This window comes from Python bivittatus, unplaced genomic scaffold (genome assembly GCF_059951505.1).
Source record: "Python bivittatus isolate LINGU-HERP-01145 unplaced genomic scaffold, Pbiv_v1 ctg000020_np1212, whole genome shotgun sequence".
Lineage (NCBI taxonomy): Eukaryota > Metazoa > Chordata > Lepidosauria > Squamata > Pythonidae > Python > Python bivittatus.
Genome location: NW_028277030.1, coordinates 124,180,448 through 124,196,124, shown reverse-complemented (window position 1 = coordinate 124,196,124; position 15,677 = coordinate 124,180,448). Strand labels below are relative to the sequence as shown.

General features: G+C 37.5%; 1 protein-coding gene across 2 annotated transcripts in view; it reads right to left on the bottom strand.

Annotated features, from left to right (window-relative positions):
• Positions 1–1,490: 1,490 nt before the first annotated feature.
• The window catches only part of PPP1R21 (protein phosphatase 1 regulatory subunit 21), a 35,609-nt gene continuing 21,422 nt past the window's right edge, over positions 1,491–15,677 (bottom strand). The window contains exons 16-22 of one of the 2 annotated variants that reach the window (XM_007431724.4): positions 14,687–14,779; positions 13,050–13,298; positions 10,264–10,299; positions 9,617–9,733; positions 7,355–7,453; positions 6,640–6,768; positions 1,491–3,153 (exon numbers count right to left, since the gene is read on the bottom strand). In XM_007431724.4, the coding sequence (XP_007431786.1) occupies positions 3,124–3,153; positions 6,640–6,768; positions 7,355–7,453; positions 9,617–9,733; positions 10,264–10,299; positions 13,050–13,298; positions 14,687–14,779 (753 nt within the window). In that variant the 3' untranslated portion in view covers positions 1,491–3,123. The remainder of the gene's footprint in view (positions 3,154–6,639; positions 6,769–7,354; positions 7,454–9,616; positions 9,734–10,263; positions 10,300–13,049; positions 13,299–14,686; positions 14,780–15,677) is intronic. The other variant, XM_088149149.1, reaches the window with a different exon arrangement.

Sequence of the window (15,677 nt, the reverse complement as noted above, 5' to 3'; positions counted from 1 at the left end):
AATACAGGGCTCCAACAAGACCTTTTGAGGCATGTACTAAAATGTTTCCACTTTTACATGCAGAAAACATTTCATGGATTCTTCTGTTGGCTTGCAGCTCTTTTGTAGCATTACAGAATCTGGGAGTCCTCTCAGACTCTCAACTCCTGCTCAAAGAGCAGGTGGCAGTCATGGCTAGGAGGGCCTTTGTACAGCTTTGTCTTATGCACCAGCTGCACCCGTTCCTGGATCAGGGGGCTCTGCTCCCTGTCACTCATGCCCTGGTCACCTCTTGTCTGGACTTCTGAAATGTGCTCTACACAGGGCTGCCCTTGCAGAGTATCCGGAAGCTTCAGCTGGTGGAAAATGCAACAGCACCGACAGTTGTGTGTGCCCCTAGCATGTTACACCTCTGCTCTGTGAACCATATAGGTTGGCAGCTTGCTTCCAGGTCCAATTCAAGTTGCTGGTTTTGACCTTTAAAGCCCTTCATGGCATGGGACCAGGTTATTTGAGGGACCGCCTCTCCCCAATTACATCAGGTCTGGCAGAGAAGGCATGCTGCGGGTCCTGTCTCTCGGGGAATTACATCTGGCGGGTCCCAGGAGGTGGCCTTCTCTGCTATGGTACCTGCCTTGTAGAATCCTCTCCCTCTGGAAGTGAGGTTAGCTCCATCCGTTTTGACGTTCCACAATTTCCTCAAGACCTGGCTATGCCATCAGGCCGGGGGGTCCCAGGGGACCAGGGAGATTTTGCGATGGCTTCCTTACTGTGGTTAACATCATCCTCTTTTGTTCTGTGTGCTTTTTTATAGTGTTTAATAGTTTCAGTAATAACTATTTTATATATATTTATTGGTTTTCTTTTTAACTGAGTGTTGTATGCCACCCAGAGTAACTTTTTTGTGAAATGGGCAGATATACAAATATGCAAATAAATAAAATTAAAAGCTGTACTAAATGTCTGATTACAGTTACAAACCAAAGCTTCCCATGTTCAATTGCTATGTAAAAATGAACAGGAAAGGAAGTAAAACAGTTACCTGGCAATATGTAAAAGAGCTCCCAAATTGCAGATGCAGATAATGTATGGCTTAATATAAGGTAAAAGATACTTGATATATAAGGATAGGTAAAAACAGAGAAAGGGCCAATTCAGAAGTTGCTGCAATGTGTGGTTTTGCCATTCAAAACCACAGTGCAGATGTGGTTCATTGTACAAAAAACCTGCAATTTCCTTTCCAAATGTAAATCAGTGTACTGAATATTTAAAATTGCAGAGTTTTCTCTCCACACATGAGCTTTCCGTTAATCTTCCTCTACCAGATGGTTTCTTTTTACCCAGCCCCCTTTAACAGCTGCCTTGCTATCTGAAAGGCTGAGCACGATAGCAAAGGATTTCAGGAATCAGCAACATAATATGAAAATAGCCAAGGTCAAATCAGCCAGGCATTTTAAAATCGATATTCTCTTAGTTTGTATTTCCATCTAAATGAAACTTGTGAATTTTCTAGACAGTTTGGGGTGATTTAAGAGTAAATTTTCCTTTACAAGCATCAGCTTAACATCAGTTTTTGAAAAGAAGCAATCTTTTCTCAAATGCATAAAATCCTCCTGTGTTTCCATTAGCCAAGACATTTAATCATATTTGTTCCAGACACTGTAATACAGATATATTCTTTAAAAAAAAACATAAAACATGAGATATAAAGTTATCCAAGACAGTGTTGCTCAAAATTACATCTACTGTGAAATTGCAGACCACTACCACCCCTCCAAAAAACTTCTAAAGTGAATATTTAACTTGGCAGTGTATTTATTCTACATTCATAATGCACATTGACGTAGTTAATACAGTGGAGTAACTTCTGATGGTAGAATAGCTATCTCTTATAGGTCAGTAGAATTAATACAATAGTGAACATTTTTGTGAATTCATGGTGAAATATTCCCATGTTGAGGTCTGAGGGAACACTTTTCTTACCAAACAAAAAAAATGTGAATGGAAATTGATGACAATTTCAAAATTCCATAGAACAATCAACTAAGGATTGATTCATCCTCTAATAGGGCCAGATAAGACTTTCAGAAGTAGGGTACTCTGCTGGAATACAAAAACAAGTATCCCTATGAAAGAACTAGTGTGAAGATTCAAGCCACCATTCTCAAGAGGACATGGACAGGATAGGGAAAGAAGACAAATGGCAATGTAAAAATGTAGGTAGAGATGCAAGCAGATTTCTAAATCTCTGCATTTCACCTCCTAGTGTGTAGGCTTATTCTTGGGTACATCAATTTCTGTACAGTCCTTCTGTACACAGCTTTCCTAATTCAGTAACTTGTTATATCTTATCTTATATACCAGCCTTTATCTGATAACCTTTTAAGTGTTTTTCCTCTTTGCATCTTACTCCACCTGGTGAAGGTGATTTTTTAGTCATCACTTTTGTGTGAAAAATAAGTAACACAAACAAAAACAAGAGAAAAGTCCATCACAATTTTACATTAAATCCTTCTTTGGCCCTCTTTTTGTACTTCATTTTAAAAGACAACTATTGTTCATTTTCAGTTGTTCATTACAGTTAATAGGAATTTGCATTAGTCATATTGCATTGACTGTTTCAGTGTAAGCATTTTGAGGCTGCCCCTCTTAGACAAACTCCTAAACTCATCTAGAAGACACGTTACAATAATTGTACAGCTGGACAGTGCTGAAAAAGTCTTGATGTGCCTGTTTTTGTTGGTTATTTCCTATAGACAAGAACAGATGAGCAGGAGTGAAGGAAAAGGCAACTACTGCACTGATGCCCAATCTGTTCATCTAGTATACATCTAAACATACAAAACTGAAGAAGTTTGGAGATGGAAATTAAAAGTAATCCAAAGTGTAGGATAAAAAGTTATGGTGAAGTCCTATGCATGCTATCCATACAATATTCATTTTCCAACCTGTGTTCCTGACCACACCAAGTTCAGTTTGGATTTTGCTGGCTAGCAAAGCCAGTATGGTTTCAATTCTGGTCTCAAGCGTAAATAGCATTACAGCCACATCCAGGCAACAGGTGGTTTGCCAACTGAAATCCAGTTCCAGCATCCGTCTTTCATCTGCAGCAGCATAATCCTAAAAACAGCTAGCCAACCAATACTATCGGTTTTTGTTCTTCTTGGAATTTCCCTAGATCAAGGAGAAAACACAAGTGATAATAAAAAAATGACAGAATGCTGCCATATACCTGCATTGGACTCTTTGTACATCCAGCTCAACTTTTTAGTTAGCAGCAGCTATGCATGGTTTCTTTTAAAGTTTTAAAATAATTTATTATACATTTTTTTTAAAAAAAATATTCTAACTCTACCAAGAGACCGACATTAGGGAAAAAATCCACCACTTCCAAAAGCCACAGGTATTTAGTCTTAGTTACAAGCCAGATTTTGGAATTTGGGAATGTAGCAAGGGAGTACCAGATTCCATATGTGGCAGCCAAAATTGCTGAAAAGACAACTGATACATCAGCTGGAGCAATTTATATTGCCAATATGCTAGTGTATTCTCCAGCTGATTTCTTAAAAAAAAAAATCTAACTTTAAGAAATGGTTTCAATTTTCTTTCAAAAATTGTTTAACACAAAAGCATATTATAAACAAATAACATCCTAAAAGTGACAATTTAACACATTATAAGCATTTCAAAAGTGAAGCTTTGCTCACAGGACATTTCTAAAGCAGAGCTTCTTGGAAGAAAAGGAACTCTCTCTTTAGTGGGAAATAAAATAATGGTTTGGGAGCTGAATTAATTTCTTCAAGAATTTCACGGTACTGATTTCTAGCAAATCAATGCTTGTTGATTGCTGGGTTTATTTGTTCATTTTGCAAAAGAGGCATTGCTCTGTTCTAGCAAAAGACTGCAGATTTGTTACTGTTTAAAAATATCTCGGTAGGGATTGTATATTTTTGTACATTTACAGTGACATTTTGTATATACGTTAATAGGTCACAGAGATTTTGGGAAAAATCACTAACATTGCAAGGTTTAGTGTAGCACAACCACAAAAAGAGAGGGGGGAAGAATGTGAGTGCACATGTACAGTTTACAGTTCTTTAGTTTCAGTTCAGTTCTGGAGAAGAATTAGCAGGATTAAGATAGGCATCATGGACCAAATTGTGCTTTGAGGATCAATAGGATGAACACAGAAAACTAGGCTCTTTTAAAATGTAGGATATTTTCCAGTTTGGACTCTTCCTTCCTCAGTTATCAGGACCTCTTCCACTTTAGCTCCTGCAATGTATTTTGAGTGCTCTTCACTTGGGTGAACTAGCAGAGGACAACCTCTTTACTACACCAAGGACTTCCCCAAATGCATGTGACAATTTATAATTCAGAAGTGGACAGTGGACAAGCTGCCTGTCATCAACATAATTTTGGCCTTTCAGGAGGAATGGCAGTATTATTCAAATCCTTCCTCCCCAATTAAGCCAATCCTGTCACTCTTTCAAATCCATTTTGTCTGGAAAATCCACTCCTCTTTCTATCACTTGAACTCTGTTCTGTGACATAGTAAATTCTATTTATCTTTCTATCACTTATCTACTTCTGTACTTACTGTTCCATCTTTTATATCATAACACTACCCAATTAGGTCTACCTGTACCAGCAGGAGAGGCATGCTCCAGGTCCCATCTAGCAGGGAATATCATCTAGAGGGCCCAGGAAGAAAGCCCCAGAAATTAGATTGGCCCGACCCTGCTGGTCTTTTGTAAGGCCTTAAAGACATGGTTTTGTCACTGGGCTTAGGGATCCAGATGTGTGTAATGGGCAGAAGGAATAACCTTAAGAACAGCAGGAAAAGCCACAACCAAGACAATAGTCAGATAGAAATATGAATCTGGGGCAGAAATGTAATTTGAGAAGGTGTCTCAGACAGTTCTCACAAAGATAAAGGGAGGGAGAAGGGAAGCGTATTCAGACTTGCAAGATTCTGTTACTTTAATCTTAATAAAAGTAGTATTAGCATTCATAACTTTAGTTTCCTAGTCTAGTCTACCTTGAAGGGCTGACAATGTATGGCAGAGCCTGTTCAATGGTTATGTTGATTTGTTAACGGTGGTTATTTTATTTTTTACTTTGACTACTGATTATGTGTGTGTTGTTTTTATAGTTATAAGTTTTATGATGTTTTTAACATAGCCACCCAGAATCATGAATTTGAGATAGGTGGTGATATAAATCAAATACATACATACACACATACATACTTGTTTTGAGCTCTTGAAAATTACAGCCTATGCATAAATAAAACCCATACCAGGTCCTCCTCCTTACTTGTTTCCTGCCCCTGCAGTTTCCAGCTTCTTCATAAGAATATTATTACTGTTCTCTAAATAGCACTCAATATAAGGTTTAAGCAGCAATATTCTCCCAGGAAATATTACTGCTTACTTGTGCAATGTCTGGTAGATATTTCGTATTTACTTATGAACCTTGGAGCAATTGCTGGTTATGGAGTAAACTATTCTTTCCTAACATGGTCATTTACATATAGAGAAGACAATATGCCACATTCACCTGAGGAGGTGCTATTTCTTAAAAGATGTAGCTTCTATAGAGGAAGATGAACTCAAACTAATTTTTACATCATATAACCAATATTGAATCAAACCATGCAACACTGCCTCTTCCACCACCATTTCATGTCATACTTAGTTTGAGTTCATATGGATTTTGATGTAAGACCCAAACTGGTATATACTATGAAAACTGTCAGGAAGCAATCTGTGATGAAGAGCTTTAAATAAAAGTAGTAAGTAATCAGTAATTTTAAAATAATAAGAGAGAATTTTATTCAGACCTAAAAGGTAAAATACAATAAACTTTTCCACTAATGGAACTGTGTGCACATTTTCTCATTCATGTCTCATCATATGAACTCACAATATTGCCATGCCAGATCAGACAGTTGATTCATTTCAGTCCTGCAAAACCTGCATCAATTGTTAACAGTTCAAGGCTTTAGACAGAGACCTTTGTTATCAGAATTCCTTCTAAATGGAGAGGTCAAGGAATGAGCCTAAAATCTTCTATCTGCCTCCGTGCTTTGACTCAATGATTGCAAAGCTCAATAAAGCCTCTTTGTCCACTCATTCAAAATAGCCCCTTTCTCTATTTCTCCTATTTCAGTGCTTTGTACTTGCTATTCCTAAGTATAAGTCAATTTCTTCACTTATGCTTCTTCTCAAAGCATGTATCTTTAAGCTTTTCTTCATCTCATCTTGGTTTGGCTTGTTTTGTGCCATCCATTGTTACCCTTTATTCCAAAAACTGTATCTCTTTCCTGGTCACATCTAGACACCTAATATAGAATATATGCCTTCTGAATGAAACTTTAATAATCTTTCAGATATAATATATATCTTCTATCTGCTAGGCAGGAACTGTGGACAGAATTAAACATCAAACCACAGGCAATCCTTATCCCCAAGTCAAAACTCTCAAGATTATTTTGCTTAATTCACAGACCAAGAGTCTATACTGTATTCATATGTATATGTTCCTTTTGAAGCCTGAGACATTAAGTTAAACATCTAGAAATGCACAGAACAATAACCACACTCTAACAGATTGCACGAGAAACCAAATGCCACCCATGGCATTGAGCTTACTTACCTTGCTAGCCAGTTTTAATGTATCTATCTCTTCCCGTTGTTTGGTTAAGGTTTCATTCATGCTGCAAAGGTGGTCACTCATCATGCTTAACTGATCTTCATAGCTTCTCTTGGTTGTTGTCAATTCATCCTGAAAGGCCAGAGAAGCAGAGCCTTCAGGCTCTGTCCAGCATCACAAAGCAATGGCATATTGCTGCAATCAGTGTCCCATAAAACAGGACAGAAGTGCAGAGAACGAGAACAGTTTCAGGTTCCAAGGCTTACTGTGACTTTGCATTTCCTTTAAGAAATTGATCCATTCCTGTTTTAAAGAATTACTCTTGGAACTTTTTTGGTATTAAGTGCAAATGGCATTATAAGACCTATCACTTTAGAACTGGAACTCAAACTTTTTTACCTCAAAAAACATAGCACACAATTGGCTTGGAAAAGAGACTCTAACATCACCAAGCCAGTGAGTTTTACATTGCAACCCCCAAGCGATGAGAAATTCAGTGCGACCAAGCAGATGAAAAACCCAGCCAACAAAACTGGACTATCCAGTGGAGTTGGGAAGCTATAATAAATTCAAATAATTGTCATAACAAAACTTTCCCCAATCGGGCAATGCTAATTAAATAAAACGTAATTAAAATTAATTAAAACTGCAGAACAAATTCAAAAGAAATGGATTACACATTAAACCCCACCACCATCCAAAGTTTAAAGACCCTTGCCTGTAACTTGTTGATGCTAAGTCGTGTTAGTTTCATTTTTTCCAGTGACGATTCTTTAGCTTTCTCTGCTAGAGTGAGTCGTTTTGCAAGAGCTCGGCACTATTAAAAAAAAAAAAAGTTAGTTTCCAACAACTGTCGCTAGAGCATATACATATTCTCCAGAAATGATGACTACTTGATCTCTTGATAATGCCCCTTGCCTGTTTCAAACATTATTAGGCTCCCCCTGCCTGTTCCCTCTAAAATTGCACTCCCTTATTGGGAAGGCAGTTAGGGGCCATGATCTTTTGTTCTGACTTCACCACTCAAGACACTGATACTGTTGTTGTTCTTTCTTGTGTGTGTGTTTGTGTGTGTGTGTGCGTGAGAGAGAGAGAGAGAGAGAGAGAGAGAGAGACTCTTCAACATGACTGGTCTGGAAATTCATAGCTGTGATATTTCCCATTTCTTCATCTTTTTCTTTCTTTGAGGTTACTGCCTTAAGCTTTTCTTCACGTGTCTATTCTGATTCTGTATCAAACCCTGGCTCCCTCTCATTTGTCATGTTGGATATCGATGCCTTTGAGGACTTCCTTTTATTCTTTAATTATGTTAATGTTCATGTTGATAGTCCATCCAATTCTATTGCCTCCTGTCACTTTTCCTTAACCTTTTTCCTCAATCTCTAGCTTTGGACACTGCCCCCAGCCAGGTTCACTACTTTAGGCTCTCTTTTGTTTCTTCATACTTTATTATTCAATAAGAAAAGTTTTGATCTATATCTTAATCCTGTTTTTAGCAAAAAATAAAATTGTGGAATTCTTTCTATCACAAATTTGCTCAATATCTCCTTGTGTTGTACATCCTTTTCCTTCTGTAACCTCCAGCTTATCATGGAACTGATTTTCTTCAAAATAGCTTTTTTTCTGTTTGCACCTTCAGTTTGTCCTCATTATCAGCTCTTGACACATTTGCTCAATGAACTCTTTGCTTTCTGCCCTAATTTAGGGTCCTTCTTCAGTCATTTCCTCATACAGCTGAACACCTCTGGAACAGAACGAGGAGTTGTACAACTTCATTCACGATAAATTCATTCTCTGCTCTTTTCCTGGTCCATCAATCTGGGTAAACAATGCCAGTTCATCCCACTCAACCCTAAAAATGACAAGTGTCTTTCATACCCTGCTTCCCACTCTGCTGAAGAATTTGCCTTTATCTTTAAAGCCAAAAGTGAATCCATATATTCCGACCCATTCATTTTCACTTGTGTCTTTTCTTTCTCCAACACTTTTATACTTTTTTGCTTTCTCTCTTCAGATAGGAACTACCACTATTATCTTCATCAAACCACTTTATATAGTTCTTTGATCTTGTCACTGTCTATCATCTGTACCTTCAGTATCATCCTCTACCCTCACCAGCCCTTTCTGTTCAGCATTCAGGCACAGCACTCTTTCGCCTATTGTCAAAAAAACTGTATCACATCACTTCTTCCTTTACATCATTATAAACATTCAGCCTTTTCTCACTCTCCATTTATTTGTTTGTTTGTTTGTTTGATTTGATTTGTATGGCCACCCATATTAGAACACAGCTCTGGGCAGCTCACCACATTAAAAATTCAAAACCATAAAAACCATAAACTAAAACTAAAAACCCAGTGCCTCAGTCATCCTCCCAGGATGCCCTTCAGGAAAAAGTCTTACCCAGGCCCGGATTATCTCTCATCTTGGCTACTGCTATTTTCTCTCTGATCTTGTACTGTTTTACCTTCACCGCATTCATATGCATATAGCACTTCAATGACAATTATTCACCTATCTCCTCACTCTGACAACGGAACTCCCCTCCTTTAACCCTGTCCCTGGTTTCCTAACTATTTCCAATTCCAATTCTGCACAAGCTTCCTGTCTTCCCGTATGACCCTACAGCTCTATTCTTTCAAGCACCTAAAACCCCTCCCTTTATTTTCCTCTGTTGCTCTTTACAGTTGGAATTTCCTTCCCCAAGTTCCCATGTAGCCACCTTCCTTCTTTCATTAACATTCTGAAAATCCATCTCTTCTAGGTAATCTTTTACTTGTCCTCCTTGTCCTACTATTTCATTACAGCTAAAACGAACTACAGCACATGTAACAAAAATAATCATATCTTATTCTCCTGCTTACCAGAAATAAACGGGAGGGAATTAGCCAATGAAAAGGCCCCTATAATAAAATAGAACCTTTATTGTAACACTAATTAAAGTCTGATTTTCAGAGTAAGCAACATATGGCTCACTCACCTCTGCATGGAAATGTACGGACTTGCTATCAGCTAGCTGCAACTGAGATGTAAGCTCTATTATTCTTGCCATATAGTGGTTCTTTATCAAGTCTTCCCTGGTATCAGCTTCTGGAACCTTCAAAGCAAATATGTGAAAAAATGTAAATGCTTATCAAAGTAGGAAAAACTTCACAAATAAACATGGCTTCCACTGCATTGGATCCCTGTGAAAGCCATAATTCAAACGAAGAAACGGCAGAGTTGAAAAGGGGCAACCAAAATGAGATGGCAACAGCTCACTTATGAGGAAAGATTTTCTAAACTAAAAAAGGGCAAAGTTGAGTGAGAAGAGCTCTCATTGAGATTTATAAAATGATATACAGTACGAAGAAAGTAGAACCTAGAATTAGCCAACCGAGGAAAGAAAAACAAAGCATTTCTTCATATTGCACATAGTTGAACTATGGAACTCACTTCCTCATATCTTTAAACTTAGTTAACAATAGCAGCTACCAGAAATGGTGGCAGAAATAGTTGTAGTAAAACTAAAGCAACGAACACAACTGTTGTTTAATTACACTGAACTGTTTTCATAATCATAGTGGCATAAGTAATTTGCATTATTTGATATATTCAATATAATACTACATAATATCAAAGCTGTACCTCTTCATTTCCAGTGGTCACTGTTAGCATTCCAACCTTTAAAAGAAATCAAGACAAGATTAATTCAAAGTAGTAATTTATTATTTCATTCTAAATTCATTTACAGAGAACTTATTCTTTCTCCTTTTAATAGAATCTTAACTAGAATGTGTTCCAAATTTTAAAAACGCAACCATGCTTAATTTTCATCGGTCTCAAAGGACATATTGGACATACGCTCAATTCCCTCCCACTGGAATCAACAGGCCTAAATGAGGCTTTGAACATTAAAACCTAAGGGGCATTGAATTGTGTTTTTCTTAATACTGTATGTTAAAAACATATTAATTCTGAATTGCAAAAGTGTTATCACCTAATGAATGCCAAAAAAGAATTAAACTCTGAAGCACTAATCGACATAATGCATCAGGTTACCAAGTATCTGATAGTACAATTAAATCATCTCCCATTATTTAGCACAGGAACATTAAGCTGCAGTCTTCCATAAAATTTGCTTGAGATAAAGGATTGGCAGAAAAGAAATCTGAACTGCTGATAAAAGCACCATACTTCTATTAGAAAAATACTGGCACACATTATCATGCCACCCATTGTGCTCTTTACATTAGTTAGTTATTGTCCCTTGGCACTCTTCCTCCTCTTCTGGTCTTCAGCATTCTTCTTCAGATTGTACTCCCTTCCTACTCTCTTCAGGAGTACCAACATGCCCAATCCAACCCAGGTTTACCAGCCCACACTGCTCTTTATTAAAGATAACCATCTTCAACAGCCCCTGCTATCTACTCCATTTTGGTTGCCAAACATTTTCCAACACCTTTCCAATTCTCCCTCTAGAGTTTTGTCTGATCCTTTTTGAGACATCTTTCTCGATCCCGGCATAATCCATTATCTTCCATCTCCCACGAGAGAATTGTACTCCCTATTCCTATGGGAATTTAAAGCTTCTTGTTACTACCAAACCTAGTACAAACTGCCCCCCAAACACTTGTTTAGGTTAGAGCATGGAAGTCTGAATATATGACAAGCCTCACTGACTAAGGTAAGTGTAAGTGTGGACATCAGCAGTAACAGCAGTGGCAAAGAGGGGAGAGGAGGAAAGAGGAGGAAAGTTCTAGAACGATCAGGAGGTGGGTCAGCCAATGGGATATGCTATGTTAAAAACCTGTTTCTTACTGTTGACACTATTGCAGTAAGGAACTGGTACATAGGCCAGGATATAGGCAGCAGCAGTTGTTGAGGGGAGAGAAGTGGCTGAGAAGATCGGGGAGGAGATGGATCAGCACACAGTCAATGGGGAGGACATGGTGAGAGAGAACAGTGGACACCAAACTTGCCCTACTTGCCCCCTAAAATCACTTGCATCTACCAAATGTATGTGATCCAGGTCAGTTTGGCAAAACTTCCAGATCAAAATAGTTTGTTCCAGGTTGAAGGCAAAACATTTTGTTTTGTGTGCACACCTATGATAAACTAACCACATTCAGACATTTGCCCAAGCAGAAAAATAAATGGCATGAGTGCTGCATGCTTTGTATCTATCCTTCCCTTTGTCTTTAGCATGGAAACTTTACTTTAACCCAAATTTTCCTTATACAGCAAAATTAGAAATTTCTGGCTTAATGCTTCTTAACAAACCAGAGTCAGAGGCTCAGAGTAAGACTGTAAACTAATACCAGATCTAAGTACAACAGCTCAAACTTGATAGAATATTATGGCTTATCAAAGGTAAAAATCTGTGTACTGAAGGTACTGTGGTATAGGGGAGAAGCAGAGGAGAATATGGTGAGGTGAGAAGAAATAAATGGCTTCATAAACCATAGAGAACAAGACTGTGGACAAATATTCAGATACAAATATTTTGCTTAAGACCTATCTCATAGTCCATTAAGTCCAGCTATCAGTCTTAGTATGGAATACATTTTTGTTCTAGCAATATGCCCATTCGAAATTTTCAAACTTACTGACTGTTTTCACAGTAACCAATAAGTTAACTATGATTTACCCTGATTTTCCCATCTCTCTGGTTTGCACAATACACTAAACTAACTTCATGGGTTTGGTTTACAAGACGTATCAGGATAAAATGTGGTTGGCTACTTAAACCACAACTTAACTTAAGCATGTGACTAGAGGAGAAATTCCTTAAGTTACAAATATGGCTTAAATATTATATTCAAGCCACTTCAAAAATTTACTTGGAAATTATGTTTACTAGAATATTTGTAAATATTTTAGGATATAATAGCTTAATAATGTACCGTCTCCTTATATTATTAGATTAAATTGAAAACAATTTTTAATTTCAAAATGCTTGGAGAACTGTGCCCATAAACACATGCTTTCTAGAGAAACCACTTTAAAAAGTTAACTACAATGAAATCTAAAACTAATCTAGTATCCGTATGTGTTGGACAGGCAAAAACTGTGGTTAAATTTAATTGTGGTTTAATGAAATGACTTGTTTTAATAGAACTGTATTTCAGATTAGCATTATATCCTAAACCTCAACTGAAATTAAGCTGTGGTTAACTGAATCTGAAATGAAAACCTCCAATCATCTGAAAGCCATAGAGATGTGGGAGAAGGCTGCAGTCTAGTCCAGAGGAAGATCAAGCAAATTCTCCTCATGCTAAAACACAGGTCTTTGTGGCATCCAAATGCAACTATTGGGCTAATTTCCTCAAAGTGCTTATTATAGAAATGCATTGTTTCATGACAAGCATCCATGAAAAAAACATAGTGGCTTGGTAGCTTTTCACCACATCAATGGCATGTGATATACTTACCAAACTTGTACTTTGAACTGGCTCTCTCAAAGCTTTCTCTGTGCCATCATCCTTCTCTTGTTCCACTGCATTTAGCACAAAGGAATTTTCTGTGGTTGCTTCAATCAGCTGGCTGCCTACAGAATTTTTGGGCTTTTCTGATATTTTTTTATTCTCTTTCTCCAGCCTAATTTTGGATAGCTGGGCCTCCAGCATCCAATGCTCTTTTTCTTGCTCCAATTTTGCAATTTTTTCCAAACTCTGCTGGACCTGGGGAATAAAGAAAGTTATTACCATAAAGCAAACTGATGCATATTAAAGCTGCAGTGAATTGATTTAAAAGACAATGCATATGGAACTGATTGCAAGAGAAGGGTGGAGCAACAGAAGACACTAACATATAGCTTCAATATGCTGTCATGTGGTCTGCACATGTCTAAGCTAAGTTTGCACTGAGAAGTATCTAGCAACCATAACATCAAGAATGAAGAGCAAGGCTTGGATTCTAATACTGTATGTCTGCTCTTTAAAGGGAAGGGAATAGAAAACATTTTAGATAAATCACAGGCAGTCACTGACAAAGCAGCCACATTTTTTATGAAGCTATAATGTTTCCTTAATTTTAAAATGTAAGCATATGATAATAACAAGACGCACAGCTGTGTACACAACCCACAGAGATCCAACTGCAGAATAAAGAAACAGATGCTTGCAATAAGAGATTAGATGTTTTATAGACCACAACAAAAAATACACTATTTGTTTTAAAAACCCGTGAACAGCATAGTTTAATTAAGATACAAGTACATTAGTGTGATTTCTTTCCCCAACTATGACAAGTTTGGTTAAATTGATTGTTCACTCTAGATATTATTCTGCAGCTAGGAAAAAGTGAATATGAAGTTATTCTCCAAAAGTCCCAACAGGAAGTACATTTTGGATATATATTCCTACCTGTTTACTAACTACTTTTTAATTGAGCCTTCTGATTACTGCACCCTGAATTAGAAAGACTTGAAAACTAGAACAGGATCTCATAATCAATGTTAGTTTTTTTTAACTATTGTCTGCCAGTGAACTGAATGCTTACCTTGAAGCCAAATTTAAGTATTGGGCAATATGTCATATGATTGGCAACAAACAGTCCTAACATACCCTTTCATAATACAGGCTGATTTCACTTACCCAAATACCCCAAAGAAGGTATAAAATAAATCAAATACAAACTATAATAAAATCTGTACTTTTCCATAAAAGTATTTCCATTGGCTGAGCTCTGGGCATAGGGAGATGGTAGAGGAGGAGAATCAGTCTATATTCACAATTAATTTTCCATCTTTTTCTCCTCTCTCTCTCTTACGTTTTATACAAATAGAGTAATGTACGACAGCAGATAAGCAAAAAGTTGATCTAAGTATTATGAAGTAATATTACTCTTGGGAGGGTAAGGTTGTAAAAGAACCTGCTTGCTCTAGTTCCACATTTTGCATTTGGACTGAATTTATACTATAGGAAAGCTCTAAAACCAAGTATCATTCTCCCTTAATTGTGGATGTCCACATTTAGATATCTATTAGCACATGTGATAAATGAAGATGTCTCCCCAGTGCAACTCCCATACTGTATTTTGAAGGAGCTGCATATCAGATCACAAGTACCTGCTGCGCGAGGCCTTCTCTGCTCTCCGTGGAACTCAGAAGAACCCTGCGATTGGCCAAAGCCTCTTCGTAAGGCACTGAATCAGGACAGGGCTGGAGCCAAAAGATACATGATTTTAGTGAACCGGGCGAGGCAGGAATATCTTGTGTTTTCCATCGCCCTCCCCCTTGCTAGCAAAAAGCCAGATGCTTCTCAGTCCTTTAAGGCACAGGTCTGTGCCATTATTCTTAGCATCCTAGAGTGGGACTTGGCAAAAATGGCAAAGGAAGGCCTTGCTTGTCCTCACATCAGCACAGTGAATTAAAACAAGGGTGTCATTCTCAGAAGCTTTCAGCTGAAAAAAACGGTTTGAAATTGCATGAGGTATAAAGACAGCAAAGACTGCAGGAATTGCTGGGAATGGAGGAGAGATTATGGCTGTATGGAAAAAAATGCAATAACAGCTGGCCAGAGTGACAAGTCACAGATGAGAAGGGAAATCTACTTTTTTTCAGCTCCTTGCTGCTGACAAACATGAATTAGAGAGTTGTCTCCCTTGCCAGTTTTCTCCATCTAGCTAAAACCAAAATACATAAACAATGTTGTTTAAATTAGTGTTTAACTGGTTTATAGCAAGTGAGCCTTTATGTCCCTTGTTTGTTTGTTTATTTATGCAATTTCTATAGCCGCCCATCTTAATCCAAGTGACTCTGGATTTTATAAGTGACTTTATAGCACTTTATGAGCCAAAAAACGCCTGAGAATTCAAGTAGAAATAATCTGAACCCACCCATTTTATCTCTTCCATGAATGTAGCTAATTCAAGCTAACTAACAGGCTGAGGAGAAAGTTAATTAAAGGTCTGAATCCTTCCTAATACTTATATTTTTTGCATGTGTGAAAAATTTTCTTCCATCAATCTCCACTGTGATATGTTATTTGTTTCCTGTTTTCTTTTTATCATGATTTTTACATTGTAAACCCACGGGGTGGGATGGTCTTATTATTGTT